Source organism: Numenius arquata, chromosome 9, assembly GCF_964106895.1.
Source record: "Numenius arquata chromosome 9, bNumArq3.hap1.1, whole genome shotgun sequence".
Taxonomy (NCBI): Eukaryota; Metazoa; Chordata; class Aves; order Charadriiformes; family Scolopacidae; genus Numenius; species Numenius arquata.
In genome coordinates this window covers 6,768,771-6,796,720 of record NC_133584.1, presented here as the reverse complement: position 1 = coordinate 6,796,720, position 27,950 = coordinate 6,768,771, and the positions used below count along the sequence as shown (strand labels likewise).

Here is a 27,950-nt window from a genome sequence, read left to right as displayed (position 1 = left end):
TCTTCGTTCCTTGAACATGTGTCCAAGCTGTAAAATTTACATTTCATAGAATCCTAGAATCCTAGAATACCAGGCTGGAAGGGACCTCAAGGATCATCTGGTCCAACCTTTGTTGGCAAAAGCACAGTCTAGATAAGATGGCCCAGCACCCTGTCCAGCTGAATCTTAGAAGTGTCCAATGTTGGGGAATTCACGACTTCCCTGGGGAGAGCATTCCAATGGCTGACTGTTCTCATTGTGAAGACTTTCCAAAATACTACATTTTTCCTTAATTTCTGGTATACTTTGGAAGAGCTTACACATTTGCCAACTACCTTAGTTTTAGTAAGGTAAATAAAATCTGCTAGTACAGGCCTGCTGCTGTCTGTGCCCCCATTTTATTTACATCTGACAATCTGCCAGACTACTTTTTCCACTGTAAACTATAACAAGAAAGCTATGATTCTGGAAAATTTTGTCTCATTAGTTTAAAGAAATCATTTTTGCTTACGTCCCAGATGCAGCCAAGTTGTTCACATTTTTCTTGTGTTGGATTGGGACTGGGATAACAATTAAACCTTCCATTGACACTCGGTTGTTGAGTCCATTTTACTGTGTAAGATTTTCCCAGTTCAAGCTGAAGTCCTGTTATATGAGCAACCTATAAATATTGAACAATAAATAGTTATTAAATCCCACATCACATCCACCTTTCCTTCAATGAGGAGAGATTCCAGTCCTCAGGAGCAATACATTTTGCTATGTGACAACTCACAAAAAACCCTGCCCTGTGACACTTCATATAGTCTCACTTTTTCAAATAACAAATACCAAGCAACTGATATCCTTGCAGACAAAATCTGAAAAATTAAGAATCTAAAAAAATTGAGTCAATACCACAGCTTCCTTGGAAGCAAACAGGTATAAAGGTAATGGCACAGCTCCTTAGTTTTGAAATATGAATGCAAGAGGTAAGAAAAAGTTAAAATATTTTCATTTTGATTCAGTAACTGAGATAACAGGTAGCTCAGGTGCTAGTAATAACTAAAGAAGGTGTACAATGCAAGTTGAAAGCAATGCCCGACTATCCTTAGTGTGGGAAAGCACTTTCATGAAAGCTTCCCACTAGCAGCAGCAGCATGTTTTGCTTGCTTTGCACATAAATGCACTTTGTTACTGCTTTCCTATATTTATTCTGTGAAAAAACCTGTATAAAGTGATAAAAGAGGTTTAAACAGCATGCTTGATTTTGTTTTATAAATCAATGCGTAAATACTCATCTAAAACATAAATATTTGTTACCCTCCTCCAACATCAAACAAAATCACAAAGCTATTCCTCCTCTTAGAAATTAAATGTTGCTATATTAACTGCACAACTAAACTTTTTGTTGCACTGAGGGTCCGAGAGCAAAACTTTCTTGTACTTTCTGTGCAGCTGAGTTGAATGTGATTGCACTTTTGTTCTGTAATAAAATACATGATGTATTCTGTTGAAACGTTTGTACTGAGTGCTGTCCTTTGCAATATATAAAATAAAGGTGATGCAATTTCAAAGATGTTTACTTCTCATTTTTCCAAAACATTTATTGTTTTACCTTTTCTAAAGGATTATAGGAGATGTTAGGCGCAGAATTTTCCTCAACATTGTTCTGGGATACAGTAACTGACGTTATTTCCTGGGATGCTCCCAATATCTTGATTTCTTCAAATTTCAAGTTGTTTGGATCAGCATAATTGCTGTTTATAGCATTCATTTGTAGAACATTCTGGAAAATAATATATTGATCACATTCTTACAAAAAAAAAGTGCCAAAAATCCTCCTGATTTAATTTTTTTCTAATTAGATCTTCATACTGTAAAGTAAGCCAATGCCTTTTTCCTAACATATTAATTTATTTATAGCATTATTAATCAATTTATTAATTATTACTCTGCTTGTTGTTATCACAATAATGCTTTTCTACCATGTGTATAATATGCTTCAAAGTTGTGTTTCAGACTCCTTTTTTGCTTGTTTTAGACATTAGAAAAGGCTGGCATATGCCTGTGACAGGGCAGCTAACTTCTACTTGACTGTGGTCTCACCAGGATCTAACAATGAAGATGTTTCAGTTTTCAGTTTTCCTGAAATAATAATAATTCCGTTTTCTAATTTCAGTTTCCCTGAAATAAAGATACCAGTTCTTATTTAATTACATTAGTTATTATTAAAGAGTCCAAAGAGCAGAAGTGTACCATGGCTGTCATACATATGCCAGTGTATAACTTCCTGGTTATTATCCATGTGAAAATTTATGTTAATTTTTAATTCAACGTCACTACAGCTAAAAGAGTTTCAAACTCTAGTAGTAACTGAGATTTCTTACCTAGAAATGATTATATGATTACGTATGATTAAAAGAAATTTCATGCACATGCTTCCACCTTCTATTACTTTGCTTCCACTATCAGGCTTCTATGCATTCTCTCTCAGTTGTTGCCCTGCTGTTTCACCACAGCAAGGGAAAGAATACATTTATCAGATATTATTATTATACCAAAAAAAATGTGATCCTACTGCCTGAAAACCTTGTGATATGATAACTTCGGTCAATTTTGAATAGGAAAACTATCTGGACTCCACCCTGCAATAAATTAACCCTGCCAAGGCAGTTTCAGTTTAAAAAAAAATTAAAAACTAAAACTTAGTCAGGAAGTAGATTCTTTAGGTTCAGACAAGGCGTAGGGCTTCCTCACTCTCTTTGGGAACATTCAGCTATATTTTTATAGCGTACAGAGACTCTTTTTCAAATTGCCAATAGTTTGAGAATCACAAACACTACATTCACCTCCTTTCTGACTCTCTGTTTTAACTGCCACTGACGCTTTATAGTTCTTTGGCTCAATAAATATTGCTGCTGAGTTGGTTATGTGGAAGGAAATAGGAGTTCTTTGGATACTTATATTAACTGGGAGAAGAAAAGACAAATAGCAGATTTTCATCCCAGTTAAATTACAGTATTTTGAACATGACTCCTCTTTGACTTTCTCAAATATTTTGCTTCTCAGAGAATGTCATAGGAGAATAAGGAGGAGGAAAAAAGGCCCTTTGAAGATACTATTGATAAAAACTGAAACTGAAAATAAGGTAGTTTAAAATAAAATACTTACATTGGAAACTTTAAACTCGTAGTAAATGTAGGCTTTCTTCTCAACCGTACCTAAAATGTAAAGAAAGAAGTTACACTTGTAGTGCAGAAAGGAATGGCCTTGAAAGCAGGACTGTGCCACTGCTAGAGACCAATAAATTGTTAATTATTATCATTACTGCGTTCAGAGGTGGCTCTGAGCAACTCAAATGTTTACTAAACTTTTGTAGAGGAACTGACATTTCTCTTTTCCTTATTTCCTTTGGACAGCCTCCCAGGAGAACTAATTTTCCATTTTTTTCCAAAAATGCACTGAAATCAGCTTTCTAAAATGTACTATTTTTTAATTTGACTGTTATTCCTTCTTCACTTCTCTTAAAAGTAGATGTATGGCTCAATGTTAATCCTTTAAACTACCTTAAATAAATGCTTTTCATGCAAAAATGACTATACTATTAACAATACATGCCATAAGAGAGGAGGGAAATAACACACCACCAGGACAAAGAATTACAAAACTTGAGTCAATCTGGCATTTTTTTCCACGTACAAAAAGAAAAATACTGTCATTTCAAGCAAATTGTAAATAGTTTCCCTGAAAAGGTTCCAACTTGTAAGTTTCGGGCAGGAAATAACATCATAAGATGTTTTATTGTTTTGTTTCTCAACAGAAGTGAGTACAATAATAGCTTTGTTATTTTAGGCCTTGACAAAGGAGTACATATAGCTGTCATATCAGTAACCACCCAAGGCCTTCCCTATTTATGGCAGCAATAATCAGCCAAATCACAGCTCTATTTCTTAAAAGCATCCCAAACTTTCTCACAATTTAAAAGTAGTAGAGACTTGAAAGTTTTTCCAGGAGATATGATTGGTATAGTTAAAATGAAAAAGAGACTTCTATGGGTCAAATGCGTAACATAGAAGGGCAATGTAGCTATGCAGTTAGGAAAAGGGGATGCAATGTTGAACCCCAAGAGCTGCTTGCTTTCATGGAAATTTAGTCAGAGCACCAGGCAAGTGAAACAAACATTGTGTCTAAGGATAAAGGTAGCTTTTAGCAGCTGGAGGATACGCCAGCAAAATTGGACAGCCTAAGTATCTAGAAGAAGGTGGTTAAGTGTATCAGAAGACAGAGCTAAGAATGCTGCCTGTGGCATTCAGACACCACCTGTGGATGGACAGTGGCGAGGTTAATTCACATGGGAAAATCTCTACCATATCCAGAATATCTCCTGAAAACATGCATACATAGTGAGATGTCTCGTGTATGAAATACCTCCGTGAATCACTGTCTGCATGATGTGGACCTAATTTTCAGGATTATAAATTAAAAATGCACATAATATGGTAGCACTATTTATTTTTAACTCAATGGTAATATTACTCCAACTTCATTCTCATCTGTACATTCTTACTGTTGCAGATTTTCCTATTTTCTAACCTAGACTTTATTCCAGTGTAGCTAAAGAAAGCTCTGACAATTTTGCCACTGGCACCAGTATATAGATACAGTAGGATATGAATTAGAGAATATTGGATCTATTTGAAATGCAACAGTATTAACTGGCATATGTCATAAACCAAAGTCATTAGCTCTGAATGTTATGGTTCATTGCAAATAAAACAATAAAATCTGTCAAATACAAGTCATTAAATCATTTTAATACAAGCTTGTGTATTTTGTAAAAGTTCTTCAAAAAAATCATTTCAGAATAACCCTTTGAACTGCTTGCTGACTCTTCTAAAAAGTATGTAATAAAGGACAAAGGGTGCAAAAGCAGCCTAAACGATTTAAGTACCCCAAATCCTTTTAGTTTAATGGAAAGAGGGTGCCTAACTAAATCCTCAGAAATCCCACAGTTCAAGATACTTCATTTTTCAAAATTCCCTACACCTCAAAACTAAAATGAGGAAAATATATAATTTTTGGAAAGTTCTTCCATTGCTTTAGAGTGACCTCTGCTCTCCTTAGACAGCATGTATTCAAAAGCAGGTTTAACCTTAAATTAGAGGTTTGTCTGTTTCTTTTATTTTTTTACTTCTGTTGAATGAAGTTGTGACCTTAAACTTACATTACACAAAAAAGTATGTGTTTTGTAAATTGTTTGACAGAAAAATCCTGGTGAGGTAAGTAGTATCGATGCCAGTGCATCACAAGAGACGGGGTTGACAGCCCTTGGCATAATCATAGTGACTGTCCCAGGGGGAAACAAGTTCTCCAGTAGCTTTACTAAAGGCGAGGTTGGCAACATGACAAATAAAGCCCCTACACACTTACTCGCGTGCTTATGCACCAGGACGCTGCGGAAACCAGATGGCAAAAAAACCCTTGGCTCCAACACCGTACTTTGGAGTTATCAAAATTTCTACTGTTTTCACAAGCAATTTAAATAATTCCAGAGAGTTAATAACAGTGCGAGTTTTTCATTTTCTACTGATTCTTAGTGTCGAATACTAATTATGTGCATTCTTGCACCCGCTGAAACTAATTTGGATATATACCAGAATATATATCAGTCTTGACAGCATGGTGTAACAGTCAGCATGCTAATGCACCAAACCTTTCCATATTTAAGGCTACAGTGAAAACTGAACAAGCCAAAACTAAATTAATAACACTTACCCTTTTCCACTTTCAAGTGGTGAAAAAGGAACGATCAAGTATTAATAGTGTGGTACTTGCTCCATGAAATCAGCAGGAAGATTGAAACTTGTACATATTAATGTTTTGTTAATCCTACTTATTTCACTATTGATAACTGCTCACCTGTAGATTCTCCGTCATCCCAGAATAAGTCTCCAGAAGCCATATTGTTGTCATCCAGGGCAATTATAAGTCCCATGGGATTCTTGCGGCTGTAGAAGGAGAGACTTTCCATCTTACATGTGTATCAAACATCTAAACAGTCTAAATACATCCTTGATGTTCACGTTAAGAATGTGACACTCAACAAGGTTGCCATACTTGGAGAATTGCCTTAGATTAGTCCCTTGGTTGCCTTTCATTTTCATGTAAACAGATTAAAATACACAGCAAGTTTACAAAGTGCCATGCTAATAAACCTGTAATTAATCACAGAACCTGTACTGTAAACAGTTGTGGAAGTGAGGGGTGGCTCACAGTTATTCCCATATTTCAAAGTGAAAATGACAAATTCAATGGGCTGCTACGGATTTGCAACCTGAAAGTCCTCAGTCCAGTCTTGGAAAAAAACCCCAAACATAAAGCATTTGATTTTGAAGCATACCTTGCAACTGTTGTGTTAGCTGGTTGTTGAGTTGGGTAAATATAGCCTCCTCTCAAATGGAGCCCCATTTTGTCTGCTGGTAGGTACATGCTGATCCATTGTTTTCTCATTGACATTTTTGCCCCCTAATTGACAGGGTTGTAAAAGAGAATGGGTACATTGTATTACTCACTGCTGTAAATGTTTTTTTTAAGTCCTGAGTTTCATCTTAATGCTCCCTTTTAGAAAAGGCTTAAGTTATATAAATATCTATGTGCCAATGGGCACATAAACATAAAACAACTGCATATCACTATAATCTAATGTTATAAATCAACATCTCTCACTATTTGGTTTTGGCATCCTGCCTTTGGAAGTCCTGCTGGGACTCTGACATGAACAAAGTCCTTTTTCACTCATCAAAAGGATCATCACAGCAGCAGAAACTTATTTGTAGAAAAGAGAGTAGTAAATGGTAATTGCAGACTCTTGTGTATTGTAATTAGAATTATTATATTTTTATTTACTTTCAAATATGGTCTTCATTAAAGTTTCCACTCAACCTGTCTTCCCATCCCCTGGACTATATTCCACATCTGTGCCTTTTTCTTGAGGTGCTGATTCAGGCACTTACACCACTACCCTTCATCCATTGTCTCACTGTTTCCTTCCTATGGCTTTACTTTAGGGCTCTGTCACCAGAGCCAAAAATCTTATTTTGTCACATAGCCATTTAGAAAATTTCCCCATAGTATTCTCTGCATTTACTTACTGTATCATACTCATACCATACTGCATCAGGAATATATGCTTGAATTACATCCACACCCTGAAAGGTGAACAAAAAAATTACTTTCATATTTGAAGGCAACTTAATCAAATAAACTAAGTTTTTCAATAAAACTAAAGTCTACATTGAGGAAATAATTGATACTTCTCCTCTTTGCTGTTTTCTTCAATGGTTTTTATGATGTTGTCCACAAGGGAAGATAACAATCCAAGTATAATTTCTGCAAAGCTGCTGGGAGACAACTGAATCACTGCTCCACAACGCGACAGCTCATTGTATGCAACCCAAAGTCACAATCGCTTCAAATGCAGGGATCATATCCACAAGTATCTCTATATCTTAATTTTCACATTTTTCTGGGCTGGCATCTTTCAGGTTCTTGCTTTCATTTCATGTATTTAACAAATGTTTTGTGTTTCTCCATGGCATATGTCATACTTGCATTAATCATTATTATTTATCAGATTCTGCCTCAGAATAAGCCATGATTTATTTATTTCCTTGTTGCATCACAGACAAGCTGAAATGCAGCAAGAGAAACTGATTCCGAAGGAAATGCAGAGATAATGCAAAGTCGAGGTGAATCGGAGTATCAGACCAGATGACTGACTCCCTAGAGGACTTTAAAATAGGAGTGGGATCTAATAGCACAAAGTGAAGATTTTCCATTTCGGCAGTGATAAAAATATGCTGTGAACACTATCACTGGGAGCAATAAATGAAGGGGAAAAAAAAAAAAAAGAAGCAAAACGTAGGCTTGTTAGGAATCCATCAACAGCCATAAGTCAGTAATGTGATGTACCCAAGAAAAAAATAAATACAATCTAAGTCTCTAGCAAACCCCACATTGTCACTAGAAATAGAACCGTGTTAATGCTAATAAACAAGGCCCTCTGCAGTCGCTTTGCCAATAGAGTTTACAGGTCTGGTCAAGACATAAGAATTCAAAGTAGAATAGGACCAAAGCAAATTTCTGAGGTCTCTGGGGAAATGGCAGAGCCTACTTTTGTGGTTCAGCTTGTTGAACATAAAAAAGGAGGGGGAGTGTGAATTCAGCAGGAAATACATATATACTAGAGGAGCTATAATCTTTGAGCTGAATAACACAAAAGCTCAGCACAGGAAGGTGGTTTCTAATCAGAGCAATAAAGGAGCGACAGAAATAGTGTAACTTGAGGATTTTATGTTGCAGTCCCCAGGCAGAGAAAACAGCTGGAATTGGTGACTCAACATGTCCCTGTGTCCCATGAAGTAGTTAGGAGATAGATACCAAAACAGCCAAACCTACCGGGTCAAGTACAGGGGAAATAAGCAGCCCAGGACCCCACAGGAACTGCCTATCGACACTCCACGTCACTTCATCAGAGTAGAACCTGGGCAAGTGGGAAGGATATAGTAGCAACTGGTTTTTTTATGAACTATATCATCAGCAATCCCAATATTTCAGGGTACCGATTGTCTAGGGCCATGACTGAAGAGTATGATATCAAAATTGTTTTTTTTTTTTAATCTGAAGCAATCTGAAGGTGAGAAGGTAAGGTCTTGCTAGTTTAGTTAATATTCTCTACATGCGCGTCAAAGCATTGGTGTGCCTGTATTCTTGACACAGGTTATTCAAGAGTATCCAGGCAAGGAAACATATATTTTGATATATAGATATGATGGTGGAGAATAATCTGATTAGCTGACAATAACATCTCATAGCAACTCGCAAGAGTGACTGACAATAATATATGCGTATATGCAGAAATTACAGGTGGATTCTGATTACTCTTCTGATTACTCCAAAATGGTATTTCATTAATTAAGAAGTTGTCTATATATATTCCAATATGCATTTTCACAGACTACATCAGTGTTTAGAAAGTCCCTAAGAACATTAATGTGTCTTATTTTTTTATCCCTCATAAAGCTATCAAAAAGGCTGATAAGTCAACTTACTCATGCAAAACTGGCCGTACAACAGTGTCTCCTTGAGTATGAGCTTTATAGAAGAGTGTATACAGGTAGGGTAGCAAAGTGTAGCGAATGTTCAAGTAATGCTTGGAGGTTTTCACCAAGACTGAATCAGGTCCAAATACAGCTGGATCCTGAGGCTGGAAACAAATATCATATTATTATTATTTTCATCATGCAGAAAACAATTTGCCAAACGTGAAAACCGGTTGCTGTTTCAGAGAGGCTGAAATTCAGTGCTGTGCATCTGCACGATGTTTGCCTTCTGGGTGGTATGACCTGAGATCCTGCTCCTCTGGACTGCCCGTGTTTTGCACTGCATGTCCCTCCTTGCCCATCTGCAAGAAGGGCACATTAGGATTAGCCCGAGTTTCACCCTGGCATGCAGTCAGGCCTCTGCTAAAGAGCTCCCAAGAGTCAGTCTGATGGGTCACACAGCAGTGAGTGCTTGTCCTTGTGATGAAATTGTTGCTAAATAAGTGTAGTCTCAAGTACGTGCAATTAACCCTTATGAAGCCAAACCTGTCATATCTAAGATTTCATAAAAGAGAGCTTGCCATTTTCAAACTGGTTAACTACATAATTGTCATTGATGGTAATGACTAGTGATACTATTAAAGGAATGTAGTAGTGTAACTCAAAGCATTTTGTAAGAGAAAGCACAACTTACTATGAATCCTTCGCAATTGTGATTCCTTGAAAATGGGTAAAACGCTCCTACTTGCATCCATCGTCTGCAAAGTTCTTCTGTGGTGTTGTCAAAGAAACCACAAATATCTGCTCCAATCTTTAAATGAAATCAGAAAGTGTTGGATGTACAGTACACCACACCTCTAATCTCTACACAAAATGCTTAATTCGATCTTAATTACTAGCCAGAGTGACTGAGCCGTTCAAAATGTTTGAACTTTTCTTCTTTCAAATTCAGTCTATGATGTCGTACAAACTACATTGTATGCAAAATTACACTGATTACTAGCTAACACTGCCCATCATTCTATTTCTTCCAAACCTTTGCCTTCCTCTTTGGTGCTAAAATGCATACATTATGAAAAAGCTCAAGAGTCATATAAATTTAAATCATGGCAAGGGTAATTTGGCTCTATTTCCCTTAGAAATAGAAGTCTCTATTTACTTTGAAATGATAAGGAGAAGAGCTTAGTCTTTCACGTCGATCACTATTTTAAAAATTACTAGAAGTAACAAGTAGCTTGGGATATATAAGATAATATGTTTGTTACCCACATTTTTCTCACTATACACACAGAGCCACAGTAATCAAAATAAGTGACCTAAACCAAAAATCAATAATTGGAAAAAAATGTTAAAACCAGATTCCTAAAGGGAATTAATTTGGAGCTGAAAATGTAAGGTGGTTATCTAGATAGCATCTGATTAGATGATCTGTTATCGCAGAAGTAGAGTTATTGTTTATCCGTAGGTTTTGAAAGGATGTCACAAACTAATGTCATACATAAGGAATTCCAAAGAGGTTGAAATCTAGCATTCCAGGTATTGCCCATTTTAAGTGATCCCATGTTGCTGCATTATCTCCCAGCCAGTGTCCTGTGTGCTTTCCTGATCCAATAAAAGTAGATCTCGAAATAAGGAAGCTTCGTTTTCCGGAAAACAGTGCTTCGATGACTCTTAAAAAGAAATGAGACTGGAATTATGCAAAGGAAAAAAGACAGTCTGGACATCAATAGTTTTATATAAGGCAGATTTACACTGACTGATTTACAATAATTACTAATCCCAGCGGTGTGGACTCCTTTACAGTAAACCAGGTGTCTTTTAGTGAAGTTCAAGACATTAATTTTAAATAATCTTTCTGTACAGCTTTGACAACCAACGTGTGGCTTTTGCTACCAACTTTAGTTAGTAGATTTTGCATTAGCTGCATTGTCTTAAATATAATGCAGTATTTTCCAGGAATTGGGTTCCTATAGAAGTGGAATCTCTTGCTGTTTTTGAAAATGCAGGCCATGTACTGGTCTGAAAACTTTTTGTAAAGATTTTAAGATGCATTTCTTACTTCTGTGTTGATATGGCCATGGAATATCCATAAAGACTGTGGACATCATAATGTTTCCCCCATTTCTGCACTGCATCCATACAAAGGGTCTTGGAATACATGAGTTTATCAAGAATACCTTCAATAAAGAAATACAAATATCACTTTTAAAGTACATTTTTATTATGAATATTTCCAATCTTTTCTTTAATGCACATTTATGGCATTTAAGGCCTTTTTTTCTCTTTAATGTTTGCACTAAGGCCCATATTACTACTACAAAGACAAAATGCTACTGTTGGCTGCTGGTTTGATTCATCTTTGCTCTGTGACCTTTTCTACTCTTTAGCTTTGCATCCATGCAAGGACTAACTGAGAACTATGCTCTAAATTTCTGAATCATTATCTGACAGCACAATGGTAATGCTTACTTTAATCTACTGCTTAATACAAACTATGAACACCATTTTAGTTCTGCATATGTCTCAAAAACTACTGATAGTGAAAGAAGATCATTACATTATCAGACATAATTAAGGCAATGATGATATTCAATAATAATTTGAAAAGGGGAAAAAAGCCAGTTATATAAACCACACCACCTATGAGGGCCAAAGTGCACCAGTATTTTCTGTCAATAGTAATGTTCAAACCTCACCCATAAGAACTACACTAAAATCACTTTGCATCCTTGTGGCCATTTGCGCAGTAATTCATAAACTCTTTGACATTTTGCGTTTTGGTTAAAGCAGGTGGACTTACTGGGAGTGAAAGGAGGATAGTTTAAGTCATTCTGTGCACAACCGTTTTTCGAGCCTTTAACGAAGCTGGATACTTCATTCATATCCTGAAAAGATAACATGCAGAATGTAATGAAGTTTCCTCCAGTGCATTTTCCTAACAAAGTCTTAAGTTCTTACCCTTTAAGAAGTAATTACTTAGAACTAGTACTATACAATTAGGCAAGAATTATATAACTCTGACCTGGTCCATTCCTTTATTAATATAGGTCTCAGTGTTGGACAGACTTATATATGCAGGTGAGTGTCATGTTGCAAGAGCTACATCTTATTCTTCCACAGAAAGAAATTGCAAGAGGTGATCACGTAAACATTGTCCCTGCCTATGGTCAACTCCACACATTTCTCAAGGAAATGTCTTTGGTACAGAGCATGTGTTTGGAGAGAAACGTAGAACCAGCAAATGTACACTGTTACTTTCTGTCAAAATACACGAGGTGACTTGATATTCTTAAACATCCCCTTTATAATACTTTCTGAGCCATTATACTTTCAAACTTTGCAGTCTCTTTCCATGAATATTTTATTTGGCAGTGCTGCAAGTGCATTTCTATGCACATCCCTGAATGTGCTGCAGGAAAAGCATGCATGGAAGAAGAAAGCAAATTCATCATGAGGGCACTGTAGTCTAGTGACCAATTTGCTTCACTCAAAGTATTTTCTCTCTGTAAGAGAGCTGTGCAGTCTTACACTTCATAGCTTGGCTTGATGGAACCAAAGAATCAGCAAAAATAAGTGAGGAAAACCTCATTCTATCACATAGCAGCAGCAGGACTGTATTTTGCCATACAGATTAATTTAAAATTATTACAGCTTTTTAAAATGTATGGCAAAATATTCAGTAGATTCTCATTTTCTTTCAAAATATTTATTTATTTTTAAGTAAAAGGAAGTAGGAAAAACACAAAAAGAAAGGGAACAATGTGCTGAAACAGGGATTGAGAAGTTTAAGCACAGATTTGCTTCAGGTGCCCACTTTTAGAAGCTTTATAACAAGACACTACCTGAAAAACCTATATCTGGTAAATCAAAACGGTTCTTAATCTCATTTGATTTCCAACTGTACCTAAAATCCACTGTGCCAGGCTGTATTTTACTCCTTTTTCTGGGAGAATCTGTCTAAGGAGCCTGATTTTTCCAAATCCTTACCTGGAATAGCAATTGCAAATTCACTGACTGGAAATTCCATGAGATATTTGGAGCATAGATACATTGATTATATGTATTATATCCTTTATTCAGGACCTGTCTAGCACACACTCACTGAGCAGGTATGCAGATATCCAAATATTGCCATTCTGAATACAGGAGTGTGCTAACATTTGCCTTTAGCAATAGTTCATCAACTGAAGCATTTTAAAGTGTTACTGAACATCCAAAAAACAGCACACTGATCATTTAAATGATGTGATTAATGATTTCAATTAAAATTTAAAATTCAAATTTGAATTGCAAAGTCAACACCAGAAGACACACACATCTTGCACCAATTTCAGGTTAGAAATAGTAAATGTCCCTTTCAAATTCAGTGCAAACTGAATTTGATAAACATTCATCCTTGCCTATTTTAAAAAATAAAATAAAAATAAAAATGAAAGTTCTGAATTACTTACAATCCAGATCCCATCATATGGCACTACATTATAAAATAGTTTGCATTCTTCCACCCACCAGGCAGTGCAGTCTGGGTTGGTGAAGTCTGGGAACACAGTTTCTCCTGGCCACACCTGTAATATTAAAAGGAAAATAATTAAATAAGCTTTTAATTATATTAAAAAGAGTTCATAGAATCACAGAGCAGCCCAGGTTGGAAGGGACTGTGAGAGATCATCTGATCCCACCTTTCAGGGCAAAGGGAACCCAGATGAGATCATTCCGCACCCTGTCCAATTGCATCCTGAAAACCTCCAGCGATGGGGACTCTACCATGCTCCTGGGGAGGTTATACCAGTGATTGATTGCTCGCACTGTAAAAAATTTCCTTTACAAATTGTACCCGTTGCCTGTCATATTCTCCATGTGGCTCCTTGTGAAGAAAGAGCCTTTCTCCTCTTTGTAACTGCTCTCTAAGTACTAGAATGCTGTGATGAAGCCCTCCCCAACCCTTCTCTTCTGCAGAGAGAAAAGACCTAACTCCTTCAGTCTTTCTTAATAGAGCAGGTTCTCCAGCCCTTTGATCATCTTTGTGGCCCTCCTTTGGATTCTCTCCAGTTTGTCTCCATCTGTGGGAGCTGTCTCTTCAGTCACTACAGAAAATAAATGGGAGCTGTCTGATGAGTTCTCCCTTGAGCCTTCAAACTGCCTTAATTTTCCTTTTTGTTTAATGTAAAATTGCAAAAAAAAATAAATAATCAAGAGAGGTTGAGAAGTATCATATCCCAAGTGAGACCTTATAAACTTAGTTCTCACTGGCAGGTAATTTTACTGAAAAAAAAGGAACTTAGAAAATGAGAGTTTAAAAGGAGCTCTTTGGCTTAAATTAAACCATAACAGTGACAACAGACCAAAATTAAATTCATAAAACTGCGATTACCTCCCCAATTAATGCTGTTACTCCATCTGATTCATTAACCCAGACTTTTTTGCTCTCTCCCCTGACGTAGCTTCCATATGGACTACCATCAGCTAGACTTTTTGTGCTGATAGCAGGATCCTATAGAAAAATTAGAAAAGAAAAATAAGGAGAAACCAGGATATACTGCATCAATTATTATAGACTACTAGAATGTTAGACAATAAATGTAATAATTTCATAGAATATGCAAAATACAATAATAAATAGTTATAATAGTATTTACAAGGGGAAAAGCAATAGTTAAATGCTTACCAATATGAGGATATATTTTTGTCCATAGTCATGCATATAAGCTGCAAAATTAGGGAGATCTTGAAATTTCACTTTGTCATAAGTAAAATCTTTCTTTTCCTCCATATAGTCAATATCAGTAATCTGAGCATCCTGCAAGAGAAGGCAGTTCAGCTTTAACATCACAAGCGACATGTAAATATATTATATTAGTCCATTAGTATATTAGTCCAACACAATTTCTTCTGACAATTCCCGTTTGTCCTATAGCAAATTTACTGTTGGGACTTTACTGCAGCCTGACAGAAAGTGTGCTGTCAGGACCACTTGCAAACAATGCGCATCTCACCTCCTACTTACAACCCTAATTAATGGTACTGACACATCTTTTGTGCCTAAAAAGAGCTGCATTTAACATTAACAGAATTTAAATGACTGTGTCTACTGGCATCCTTTCTAATAGCCCCTGGACATGTGGCTATTTTGTTGCAGTTGCCTTACTCCAAGAGCTATCCCCTTAAATCCAAACCTTTCTTTCTCAACTCTTAGCTTAACATTAGGGTATTTTTAGCCTATTTAAGGCATGAGGCTAATGTAATCTGAAATCTAATTTTAAAAGTTAATTGTACTTTACCTTTGGCTGTCAATTAAGAATAATATATGGTTCCATAACTTTCCACAGGACAATTTAAAAAAAATTTCATGGATTAGGCAATATGAGAAGATAAGTGAATATGGTTGGAAAGTATGACTGAAAGAGCATTACAATAAAGTGCCCAAATAAAACTTACTGTAGTTAAGCCCCACCATGTCCCACATACTGATAATGGTCTCCATTAAAATGCACAAAAAGCTTTGACACCAGAAGCCTACATATTAGAAATTTACTAATTTAAACCCATGTGAAATGAACCAGCTGCAGAACACTGTAGTCAGGATCTCTGGGTCATTTCTCCTGCAGAACTCTGCCTTCACAGGGTTGCTGCTCTCCTCAAACCCCATACTTACATAAGGGAGTCCAATCGCCCTGTTCCTCTCCACGACTCTCTTCACCTCATCCAGAGATCCGTAATTCCAGCGGCTGAGCTGGAAGCCCAGGCTCCAGTAAGAGGGCAACATTGGCAGTCCTACGAGCTGCAAGTTGAGAGCAAAAATCCCATGCACTGTCAGTGGACACTGTGTGTGTCACCTGGGTGCCCATTTCCCTAGATCCATACTCCTCAAACCTATTTGAATAATATATACTAAGATAGAGTGTGTGAAGTGAGCAGCTCAGTCTGTAATGCAGTATTTTTCTATGATTTTTTTATTTATTTTAAGAGATACAAATATTCTGGGACAATGCCCATTCTTTAGGTACCACTGAAACTTAAGTGGACCACAAGAAGTACAAAAGGTATCTGTGATATCTTATGACCATAAAATCATGACACACCTGTAAGCACTATCTATCCTATAATATTGCCATATGAACAGGAATTTGCCCTTATAACAAGAGTGAGCCCCAGCAAAGAAGCATAAATTACTCCACGTAGACCATCTCTAGCTCCAATGACCACTGTGTAAATCAGTCAGGCCATACAGATTGATGAATTTAGCAGCTACAGACTTCTCGGGCCTCAAGTTGCTGCGTGGCCTCTTTTCCCAGCATCTCCAGCCAAAGTTTCTTAAGTGCTTAAGTTTCAGCTGCCCATAACAGGCCAGCCAAAAACATCTACATCTCAGTTTAACCCCAGCTAGCTACTCCTAATGACAGCAGTCACATTAGGGACATACTAACAGTTATTCTTAGTTAAATACATACTGAGTTGTATTTTCAATTGTTCGATAACATAGTGAAGACATAGTGTCATATAAAGATGTGAAAAAAATAATAAAAAAAAAAAACAAATGAAAAAATCCCAGCACTTTTCAAAATCTGTTCAATGCATAGTCTCTCTAGCTAAACATACCTTCAGGTACTCCTGGACTACTTGCTCTGGAGTGTTCCCCAAGAAGATATAGAAATCAAGGATCCCACCAATGGTTCTGTAGGTCACCGCTGGAGCAGGCTGTACCACAAATTCTACAGGACAAGAATGCACAAAACCAATTTTGAATATCAGCTAATTCTAAAATAACTTTGTAATTTTCTAACTGATGATTAGAAAATTTTCTTAAGAAAAAAGCACAAACTAAAAATACCTAAGGAACCCAAACCCACTAATTGAACTGGCAAAGAAGGGGAAATTTATGCAGATGACTTTTAAATGCCTATATTTCCATTACTTTACATCCTACAGAGAAGAGAATCAGAAGAAATCCAATGGCTCAATCTTTTCTCTTTAAATTTTTCGTACAACTTTCCAGCTTCAAGAGCTGTGAAGAGCTCTGTAAAGCATACATATATGCACACTTATCTAAACAGACTAAAGGGCATTTACTTTCAAGTAATGCTCACTCCAAAATTAGGTTCTGATTCCAGTGTCCTGCACACCTGTACAGGCTTTGGATAGGTTTCTGACCCTCAGGTTTCCAGTGCAATCTTCATGTTAATTGTGAACTACTTATTGCTTAGATTGTGTACACTAAACAATACAGTTCTGATCCCAATCCCACAGATCATTTAAAAAGATATTTAACTGCAGTGCTCAGACCTACAGAGAAAGCTTTCTTACCCATGGCATTGCTATTCATTAGGAAAACACCAAAGGAAGCTCCAGTGCTGTCTTCCAAACATAGGAAGAAAGTTTGAACTCCATATAAATTATGCATTTCCTTAAAGGATAAATTAGAAAAAAATAAACTGATTAAAATCTAATAATAGCATCTGTTCTGGGATATTTCAAAATTAACACAGGTAGAACTTGCAACTTCTCAAAATATAGCAAACAACAAACACACAAATCCTGACACTTTCCTACAGTTCTCTTTTCTCTTTCCTGGCATTCTTCTTCTTTATGACAACATTTTCCATTATAACAAAAGTTTCCCCAAATATATAGATAACATAAGCAAGCAGATATGATGGATCTTCAGGCAAGTTTGCATATATTGCAATACTATTTCTGGGTAATATCTATGCACATCAAGCTAACAATAGAACTTGAAAGGTGCTTTCATCACCTTTCAGCCTAGATTAGATTTTACATCCAATCTATATTTCTATTAATCCTGCAAGGTAATCATTTTTATGTTTAATCTATGGAAATAAGAGAGTGCCTTGTTTCTTTTTTATTTCGTTTCTAATTTTTTTTTCCATTTTTATTAGCAACAAAAACCTTAGAAATTATAACATCTATTATCATAGTTGTGCTTCTTCCCCTGCAAAAGAAGACTCGGAACAAATTAACAAGAAACAGAACTTAAGCAATTTGAAAGTAGCCTAACTTGATGCTGTTCACTGTTAGTTTAACTTAATGAGTCTACAGTCAATAGGGCCCTTCAGGTAAGAACTATCTTCAAACCAGAGAAGATAGTGTAAAAGTGTCTCAAGGTAAGGGGTACAAATTCCAAATTATTAATTAATTACATATGGTTGTCTTCCCCCTATTTCAGCAAAATGCTGAAGTGCCCTCTCAAAGAAAAGCTTATGGTTTCTTTATAAAACTGAGGTAACAGTAACAAATAATCTTACAATTATAAAAAAATGGATGCCCTGGAAATCGTTTCATAAAGAGACAGCCATACAGACTATAGAAACAAATAACTGCTGACAGACATATTTTATCTTGTAAAGAGACAGCTGTCAAAGAGAACTTTTCCATCATTTGCTGAGCTATGAGAATGTTAACTGTAGAAGCATGTGTCATCTGCACTGAATGCTGTACACAGCAGTGCATTAGGACATATTGTTATTTATTTTCTTTATCAGTAGAAAGTGAAGTCTCTCATATATTAATGTTTATCAGCTGGTTTTCAACTGCACCTCAACACAAAAATCAAAATATTTATAAAAAGCTATTCCCCGGGGAACATTCATCAGTACCGTCTAGCTTTTAGTAATAACAAGCAGTGCCTGACAAGTCTTTGGGGAAAAACTCAATGGATATTATTAATCCGTCTACTGCATAAAAACCTTGGATTCCAGAAGTCATCTGCAAAGAATAAAACCAGTCCTTACTCCAGAGGGGCCAATATCTCTGCTGAAGATGGGCCAGGTTTTCCAGTTAACATCATGGCGATACTGCTTATGCACGTGCTCTCCCACACCATAAATGTTGCTGCTGGGTAGCTTGATTGATAGCTGTAAAAACTGGTCAGCATACTGCAGTGGTCCTATGGTAGTGTCAAACCTGATGAAACAAGTTAAAATAAATTTTTAAAAAAGAGTATTTCACTAAGACTTGTTGCAATAATTGTTTCTACTCCTTTTAGTTAGAACTGGGTAGTAGGTTCAGGGCTCCATCCAGAGACCTGAAGGAGAGGCAGGTGGGATGGTGGGGCTGGACAAGAGCGACCCTTGGACAGATGAGGAGATGAGCAGTGCCTACTGATCCTACAGAAACCTCTCATACAAATGACTCATCTATTTGCACTCCCCTCTTCCGCCAAAGCTGCCCACCCTGCAACTGTTGCTGTGAATCCTGAATCCACTCTCCCTGTCCACCCACAGCAACAGGGCAGTGTAGTGGAGTTAATCAAAACATTAAATTTCATTCCTTTTGTATGTAAACATGTTCATTTTCTGTTTTCGTTCCTCTATGACTTGGAACATTTCCAGTTGGCAAATGTACCAAAATTGAGCCCTACCCAGAAGTAGTTTGAGTTTCCATCAGTCATCACTTTTTAAATGAAACAGTCATAAATAGAACATAACTGTGAGTTAAACCAGATTTAAAGCCGAGAGCAATTGGAATGAAGCTGATCCTCAGATTTGAAGGCTATCTTCAGCTTCATTAGACCAACAGCTTACAGGGAACCACAAAAAACGCACTCTTTCCTCAAAAGTAGAGAAAATGACTTATTTACAGGTGGCAAACTACCTCGATGTGTATTAACATCATACAAAATTTCAAAGGAATATGTTTTTATCTACTCGCTTTATGTAGTTTTAGTTAGAAACTCTTTTAACAGCTGTTTTTTTGTGTGACATTTGTGACATTTAACAGTCATGATATTCATATAGAGGAGAGTAATGTAACTTTGTCTTGACTTTACGCAAGCACAGCCACATTAATTTTAAGGGACTTTAGCACTTTATATGTATTAGTACACTATAACTACATTTATCACCATAAGTATGTCATTATCAGTAAATTCTTTTACGCATAAAGAGGCCATTAAACTATTAAATGAATACACAGTGCATTAGTGATTACAAACACTGCACGAAAAGGTGACAAGACCAGAGGAGTCTGGGCTTGCTGCAATTTTAATCTGCTCAGATTTCCTTTTCCTTTTCTTTTTTTTAAGTTAAAAATACTAACACTTGAGGGAGGCTTCACAGGACAAATCCTCATCTGCTGTATTTCTGTCCTGTTTTAATGATTCCAAGGACTATCTTGCCCATCTGCTCACAAACTGTATTGAAAATAGCTTTTTTTTTTGGGGGGGAGGGGGGAGAGAAGTTTGTATTTCCAATGAAACTATGGCAGTCTTCCAGGTTTTCTTGCAAATGATGACGGTAATAGGTCAATCAGAGTTCTGACTCTTTTGGAGGGCTCAAGTGTAACAAATGATGATGGAAGGCTTTGGGCTTTATAACTGCCTGGATAATTAGGATTTTTGTAATGAACTGTAATAACATATCGGTCCCCATTTTTCCAAAGAGGCCTCCTTCTTCTTTGATTGTTTAAGAGTTTGGGAAAGCACTCATCTTGTGTAAACAATTTTATCAAGGACCTTTCTCTGAGGGGCTGCTCTTATCCCATGCTCACAACAGCTTACTTTGAGATACTCAAACTCAGAGTCAAGCATCATTGTCATTTTTTTCTTTAGAGACAGAAAGTGCAACCACTTTTATCAAATTAAACAAAAGCCTAAGGAAAATACAGACAATCTTCCAGAGCACGGTTTCAACATGGCTCTATTGGACTAGTTTTCTTATTCCCCCTCCATATACCTGTTTAATCAGTCATGCACTACTGAATAGCAAGTCCCTCTTTTGTGCTCTCTATAATTGCAAATCAATCATGACAGAGGATTCTAAGCAAGACAACAATACTAATAAGAGCACAAAAGTAATCGCTAATTAATTAAACTTGGAGCGTTGATGGTCCAACTGGCCTAGCACTCTGACAGGTAATCATTCTTGGACTGATTTAATAAGCATGTTCATCCTGACACTTCCCCCTTCCCTTTTTTTTTTTATTTATTAATTTTTAGAACCCAAATGGGATGAAAGCATTCAATGTACAACTCCATCAAATATTTTGCTTACGGCATTACATGAGAAGCTTATCAGTGACTTGCACCAGCTTTTCTTGGATATCACAGGTCTAAAGGGCAACCTGGTTTTGGTGATTCAGGGCTTCACCATGATTGCAACAAATAAGATAAAAGATGCAATGAAGAATGTTCCCATGCAATTTGAATGACTGGCAAAGTTCTTCAGATAATAATAATAATTAAATTATTATTATTATTATTTTATTATTATTATTATTTCCTTAATTGGTGAAAGAAAATATCTATAAAGATTTCCCTAGTATTGGGGGAAAGTGAACAAGAGATCCAGACCTAAAACCTTTTAGGCAGAGCTCTCCATATCACAGAATTTGTTTCTAAAGGCCTCGCAAAAGTCCTTGCCGAATATCCATCAGTCAAAAGAAGAGAAGAAGTAGACTACAAGTCCAAGAGTTCATGTCACATATGATGCGTTGGACATACGTTGTTTGCGTGGCAACATGGGTTTTCAGAGAAAACCAATGACATCAGTATTACACAGAAAAAGCACCAACGTTACTTACAGCACTCTGCCGTTGCTCACTCTGGTCACCACGATGCCAAAGGGGTTCTGTTCCACAACCACTTTGTAGTTTAAATTGGAGGCTGCAGATCCAGTGAATGATTGCACATGCTCGTGAGGGACTTCAAATCTATTTGTTTTAGGATCAGTGATCTGCACATATTTTAATGACAGAAGTGTCGGGCCTTTAAAAATTAATTCCTAATTCAAACACTTTCCAGCATTAACATATAGTTCTGACTTAGGTTATTCCCACCCGTATCCCAGTCACCTCTTCTGCCTTCATTGTTATTCACTTCCAACTTTCATCACTCACTTTCAGCCCTAATACATGACCCTGTGTTTCCCTGGCTCAGCAGAAACCCACCACAAGAGGAAGGTCTCCCACAAAAGAAGCCCTGCTCAGCCCCAGAACCCATCAATACCCCACATTCACTGCATGGACTGTTGAGTTTTCCACGGAAAACAGAAATCATTGCAAGAGCTAATGTGTACGTCAAAATGATTGAGAGATATGGCCATGCCATAAATAAAATTAAGTAAATACATTTATCCCCAAATTTTTCCTATGATGAGAAAAAAATCTAGATAATATAAAAACTGAGCTTTTCAAAGGTCTCTGTAATTTTTCATGTTGAAATCCCACTGTGCTAAAGTCTTGTTACCCTGATGTATTGCAACAACAGAGAGGACAAAGAAAGGAGGAGCAGAGCACTTCAGCAGGAGTCACGAGAGTGCATCAGAGGGATTAATCCAGCTCACACTGCACAGCAACAGCCAGCCTAAAATCTTGCACAGAACATGAACTTTAAAGCAGCATAAAAAAAAGATTAACCTTGAACCGGAAGCGATTTGGTGTCTGATACTCTCCCGTGAGGAGGACAGTATTGATATCATTTCCAAAGAGGGAAGGTGATGGCAGCCTTTTTAATGTAGTCTCAAATCCTTGGGAAAAAAAAAACATGTTGTTGTAATGTTATTGTGTTGAATGGAACACCAGCACGTGCATAAATTGGGGAGCTCAGCCTGCAATTTACCTGCTGTAGTTGATCGTATCGACCCATCCACCTTGTACCCATGGTTTGGGGAGAAAAAACACCAGGGCACACTGGTATCACTCTGGGGACTCCAGCAGCAGCCACGCAGGGTGCAGGTGCTCTGATTCAAGGACATGAGGGACACAAATGAGTTGATTTTACACAAATAAATCCTCTGTACTAAAACAGTTAAAATACACATGGAGTGTATTTTACCCCGAACAGCAGAAACCTTAATAATACCTACAATTGGACCAACTCTTTCTCTGAAAATTTATCAGGTCAACTCAATGACACAGAATACATTAAATAGAAAGGATTTTTCTCTTGATTCACAGTAGAAACATGCTTATTAGACATTCATTCTTTCTTAAAATCACAAGATCCACAGGCAAAATGAACATTTAAAAAGAATTATTGAAATATTTGAGCTGTGACAGATGCATTATATTCTGACCAAAAGTCACACACTGGAGAGGGGGTAAAAGTTCTAATTGGCTTAACATCTAGTTGTTAAAAATCTACATATGCATAATTGTTCATCATGTATAACATTTACATTTTAATGTATTTTTCACATAGCAGAAATTTTCAGATTGCTTCTGCTGAACCTCAAATTGAGATACATTAACTATTTTTTAAGAAAAAAACCCAAGCAAATAAACCTATTGTGTAAAACATACATCTCAGCATAGTGGCACCAACCTTTACACTACCTTTCAGTAGTCCAATAAGCTACAGTGCCTTTGTTTTGCTGTTAGGAATTAACTTATTCATGTGCTGTTTGCGTGATTTTTATGTTTGAAGATAAGATTTGGGTAATACATCACTACGTTTCCGCACAATTTCTCACATTAAAAACCCAATTAATTGCTTCGGGCAAAGGGCAGTAGTAATTCAACAAGCTTCACTGAGGGCAAAGGGCAGCATCCATAAGTGATCTCAGGTATCCAAATCCAACATGTAGATTTTTAAAACCTTTCCCTCCACCTTCCCACTAACAGAAGCTGTTTCTGCATTCATCTGGTTGTGCTCAAATGTTTTTGGTGTTTGTGCCATGTTTCTTTAGAATATTCTGCAGGCTGAAATAGGTGAAAAATGGCCCAAAATCTCTATCGTTGCTGTCCTGGGTGGCACTTCTTTTTTGATTACAGAGCCCAGCCTGGTTGGTGCGGGTGAAATGCCGTTCTCAGCCTCTGAACAGAGCAAAGATAAGCCAGGCTCCAGCCCAAAATCATGCACATGCTGAAGGAAAGCACAGAGGGAGCTCCCAGAGCCACTGGCTTGGGAAGTCTTAGTGCATTTATTCAGTAGTAATTGCATGGAGCGCAGAAATCTCTGCAAAACCACCCAAGATGAAACCCATATACATCAAATAGATACATTTTTGTCTCTCTGTCAGGGACTCATCACATCAGAAAACATGTGTACATTCATTTTCATTAGGTTCCAAGAAAAAAACATGGTTGGAGGAGAGAGAGAGTGACTCATTTCCCCCATCGATCCACAAATCAATGCACGTTCTAAGGCTGAAAAACCCATGCTCACTTTCCACCTTCCCAACTCTCACCACAAGACCTCCCTATTTCCCATTTTATAAACTATTTCAGAGTAAATATCTATTTGGTTTCCATACTTCTATCCTCTGTAATTCTACTCATTTTCAGGATTCATCTAGGACATCTTCAGTGAATAAAAAAATCAAGATAGGCACTAACCTGCTATATAAGCTTAGGAAAATCATAATTTTCCTAGCTGCTGCTTGTCCCGAAATCCACTAATGGAAACCACTACAGAAGAGTTAGGTTATTCTAAGCAGGTACCTGTAGTTTTGCAGCTCTGCTGGTTGCTGTATTAGAATAGCCTAAAGAAGGATAACCGAAATGCTTCCAGGAGTAAATTTATACAGGAATGAATGGAAACACTGGGGTGGGACTCTGGCATGTGTCAGGCATGCACCTAACAGCTTTCATCAGGGCACAGGTTAAAGGTGATATTTATTTCTAATCCTGTGAAATCTTCTGCCTGGTCTTCACTAAGGGAAGAATAGGTTCAGGAATCATTTATTTTACCTACCTAGTACCAGAATAGGTACTCCAGTGTTCAAATCTGGATCTGGCCCTACTTCTCTGCTGGTATCTATAATTTGATTTTTTTTTAATTTTTTTTCTAATCAGTGATAGTAAAAATTAAGGACAAACTTATAATAAGGCTTACAGTTGCAACCAGAGCAAAACTATTTCCCTCACTGTACAATGAGTGCAGCACTTAATGTGGGGTGAATGGTTCAAAGGTAGTAATTAAAGATTAAAGTGATCTGCATGACTGCTCCTACCATGGTACGCTTGCTCCTGGGGGGGCGAAGGAACCAAAAGAGTAGAAAAATAGACTGTGATTTGAGCCTTCACTAACCTGTTTGCCCACAGGACTTTATCGAACCATATATCATAACAAAACCTATGGTATGACAGAAGCTTTGACAACTGTCATTTCTGGAACTAGACTGCGAATTTCCTCAGAGATTGAGAGAGCTGGTTAATCACTTTTTATACCTCTATGAACGACATAAATATTACATATCATAATATATTCACTATTTTTTCTCTTAAGCTGCCCCCCAAAACAAAAGAAAGACATCAGGCATCCCCCAGCTTCTGTCAGAAAATGAGAACATCCATAGTAAAGATGAAAAAAATAATGATAATTAAAAAAAAATTAAAATAATAACCTTTCAAGACCAACCACTACAAAAAGGTTCTGAACGTGAGAGCACTGAAAAATTAAGATGATACTTTTCAATGGGAATCTTAACTAATTGATTCTCAAGCTAAAAGGTCACTCTGTGCTCTCCCAGATAAGAGACATCACAACCAGGAAAGGAAGACATTGAGATTCAAATTGGTTCTGAAAGGAAACTGTGTCCACGTCTCTTATGTTATAAGTCTTGTGCACCTTCACCTGTTATTTCTGAACTATTATAAATGCTAGTACCTGACCATCAAACAAAAAAAAAAAGTTGTTAAAAGAGTAACTTTTTTCAACTGCTTGATGTCTGGCTAATTTTCTTTCCATCTATCCCAAAATCAAACTGCTGGGGAGTACTTTGGCAAAGGTCTTCAACATTTGGCAGCAAACTACTACAGTGGCTAGAAAAATCAGGTGTTCTTTCAATGGGCTGAAATGGGTTATACAGGAGTTAAGATTCCTTGCAAAGTATTCAGGCAATCACAGAATAAAAAATGTTAAGAAAACAACTGTTATAGAAGAGACAAGTTACTTTTTTGCAATTAAACATGAGGCTGTATAAGATAAAGACTATTTTTTGATTTTTTTCTAGAATGCTTTCAGACCTTTGTTGCTATTTGATCCGGGATGCAGTCAATTCTCTCTGCTACTAATATGTTCCGACATTGTGGATTAAATTCTGTTAGGAAAATAAATTAATGGGTTATTACCAGGATTTCAAAAATGTATACTTTAACTATTAACATATATTTAAATGAGTGTAAACTGTTGCTAGTGTGATTTATCTTACCTTCGAAAAATTACACACAATAATTTCACATAAAGCTTTTTTTTAAAGTTTTTGAACATATGAGTGACATTGATTTTATTTAAGTTATATACGTACAGGGCATTCAGTAATTCCTGTAACTCAATATACATCTCTTCTTGTGAAAATATTTGCAAAATTAAAATTGGAAGGACTTTGCTTTTTCTTAAAGAGTACTGTGCTGCTGCTCTCACAGGTGTTCCTTTCCTTAAAATAATGTTCTTCCACAGGAGCTTGAATTAGAGCATCAGGCAAAAGCCCCTTAAAGCTCCATTAAGTTGCTCCATTAGATTTCAGGTTTGTCAGATCAAATTTAAGGAGACCTCTTGGCAACTTCAGCTCACAAAAGTTTTCTTTGACTGCTGTTTTCTTTGTTACTTTACACATATTTTGGAACACTGAATACGCTTGGAATGAGAACTCTGAAGTGTACAAAATCTCAGGCTGAGATGCACACAAATACATGGACTGCCTGTTTGCATTATCTGCAACACAGAAACTTAGACGTTTTGCACAGGCAGATTTATACTTATTGTGTGGCAGAAACAGGCTGAAAATATGCAGATATTAGGCTGTAAGGGCAGTTTTACTAAAACACCAAGATTTTTGTTGTGTATAAGCAATTATTTTTCTTTTACTGCTATTTTCACCTCTAAGTTTTTTGCTTCAATCCCCATGCGTAAATGGGATTACTCACACAAAATGGAACTGTATATAAAGCAAAGTTTTATAAGACACTCTATATCATATCCCTGTAAGACAAGGGGTTTCTAATGTACCAATACATTAGTAGGAAACACTCTAGGTTTTTATGGTGACAATGTATGTTCCACACAATTTGGCTGCTCCCACATAGTCTCACTGGTCCCTTTTCTTTTTTTCAGTGCTATCTTTTTTACATTCAAAATTTTTCAAATCATACCAGCTCTATGTTTTTATAAAACAAGTCCAGTCTTGTGAGGAAGGGATAAAAGTTTTTTACATGACAGTAAATTATGAGTCATAATATTTATTACATTCGTGACTGGCAACTTTACTCATCTGTAGGAAAGATTGAAAGATTGACTATCATTCACCTTTGGGTAATGATAAGAACGTAACAATAACACCAAGAGTCAGTACTTTACAGTGGTTGGTTTTTTTTTTTTTAAGAGCACTTACACTTGAACATCCATATTTTTTGAAAAGTCTGAATCCAACAGTGACAGAAATGATGTCAGCAGTTACTTCCTGAAGTTCTGTGGCATTTCCAATAGGGTCAGCAAGCAGAGAGGAACAGTTCCCACTCAGGGTTTTTGCTCTGGTCTTAGAACAGCAATGGGAAGGGCTTACCTATTGTTTTGACTCCAGAGTGTCCTGATGCCAAAAGCCCAATGAGGATACAGCTTATGATCAACACCAGGCAGAAGATGACAATTAGGGTGACTTCCAGCCCACTGAACTTCCTCTTGCCCATCTAGACCCAGAGAAACACCATCGGTAAAAGGAAAACAGAAGTAACAGCTTTGAAAACTCTATAAATTACATGACTAAATTGAGAAATTGGCAAAATGTATAAATGATTCAAGTTTTAAATCATGTCCCCTAATCCCACGGCTTAAATAAAACACTCCTTAAGGACTATGTGCAACAAATCTCAAATTCAGGATAATTCACACAGCGCAGATTACCGTATTATTACACTAGTGGGCAATCCCTGGGAAATGTATTTTGTTCCCTGAAAACCATTTTATAAACAAAAACAATTTTCTCCTGAGATTAACTA

General features: G+C 36.8%; 1 protein-coding gene across 1 annotated transcript in view; it reads right to left on the bottom strand.

Annotated features, from left to right (window-relative positions):
* The window catches only part of SI (sucrase-isomaltase), a 49,946-nt gene extending 22,305 nt beyond the window's left edge, over positions 1 to 27,641 (bottom strand). Inside the window, exons 1-24 of the mRNA XM_074153923.1 lie at positions 27,518 to 27,641; positions 25,983 to 26,056; positions 22,633 to 22,753; positions 22,431 to 22,540; positions 21,597 to 21,748; positions 18,809 to 18,980; positions 17,364 to 17,463; positions 16,659 to 16,771; positions 15,715 to 15,840; positions 14,728 to 14,859; positions 14,434 to 14,553; positions 13,514 to 13,627; positions 11,863 to 11,947; positions 11,122 to 11,239; positions 10,561 to 10,732; positions 9,757 to 9,873; positions 9,072 to 9,226; positions 8,419 to 8,503; positions 7,113 to 7,169; positions 6,362 to 6,486; positions 5,881 to 5,969; positions 3,133 to 3,182; positions 1,577 to 1,747; positions 491 to 640 (exon numbers count right to left, since the gene is read on the bottom strand). Of these exons, the coding sequence (XP_074010024.1) occupies positions 491 to 640; positions 1,577 to 1,747; positions 3,133 to 3,182; positions 5,881 to 5,969; positions 6,362 to 6,486; positions 7,113 to 7,169; positions 8,419 to 8,503; positions 9,072 to 9,226; positions 9,757 to 9,873; positions 10,561 to 10,732; positions 11,122 to 11,239; positions 11,863 to 11,947; positions 13,514 to 13,627; positions 14,434 to 14,553; positions 14,728 to 14,859; positions 15,715 to 15,840; positions 16,659 to 16,771; positions 17,364 to 17,463; positions 18,809 to 18,980; positions 21,597 to 21,748; positions 22,431 to 22,540; positions 22,633 to 22,753; positions 25,983 to 26,056; positions 27,518 to 27,641 (2,832 nt within the window). The remainder of the gene's footprint in view (positions 1 to 490; positions 641 to 1,576; positions 1,748 to 3,132; positions 3,183 to 5,880; positions 5,970 to 6,361; positions 6,487 to 7,112; positions 7,170 to 8,418; positions 8,504 to 9,071; positions 9,227 to 9,756; positions 9,874 to 10,560; positions 10,733 to 11,121; positions 11,240 to 11,862; positions 11,948 to 13,513; positions 13,628 to 14,433; positions 14,554 to 14,727; positions 14,860 to 15,714; positions 15,841 to 16,658; positions 16,772 to 17,363; positions 17,464 to 18,808; positions 18,981 to 21,596; positions 21,749 to 22,430; positions 22,541 to 22,632; positions 22,754 to 25,982; positions 26,057 to 27,517) is intronic.
* Positions 27,642 to 27,950: the final 309 nt, after the last annotated feature.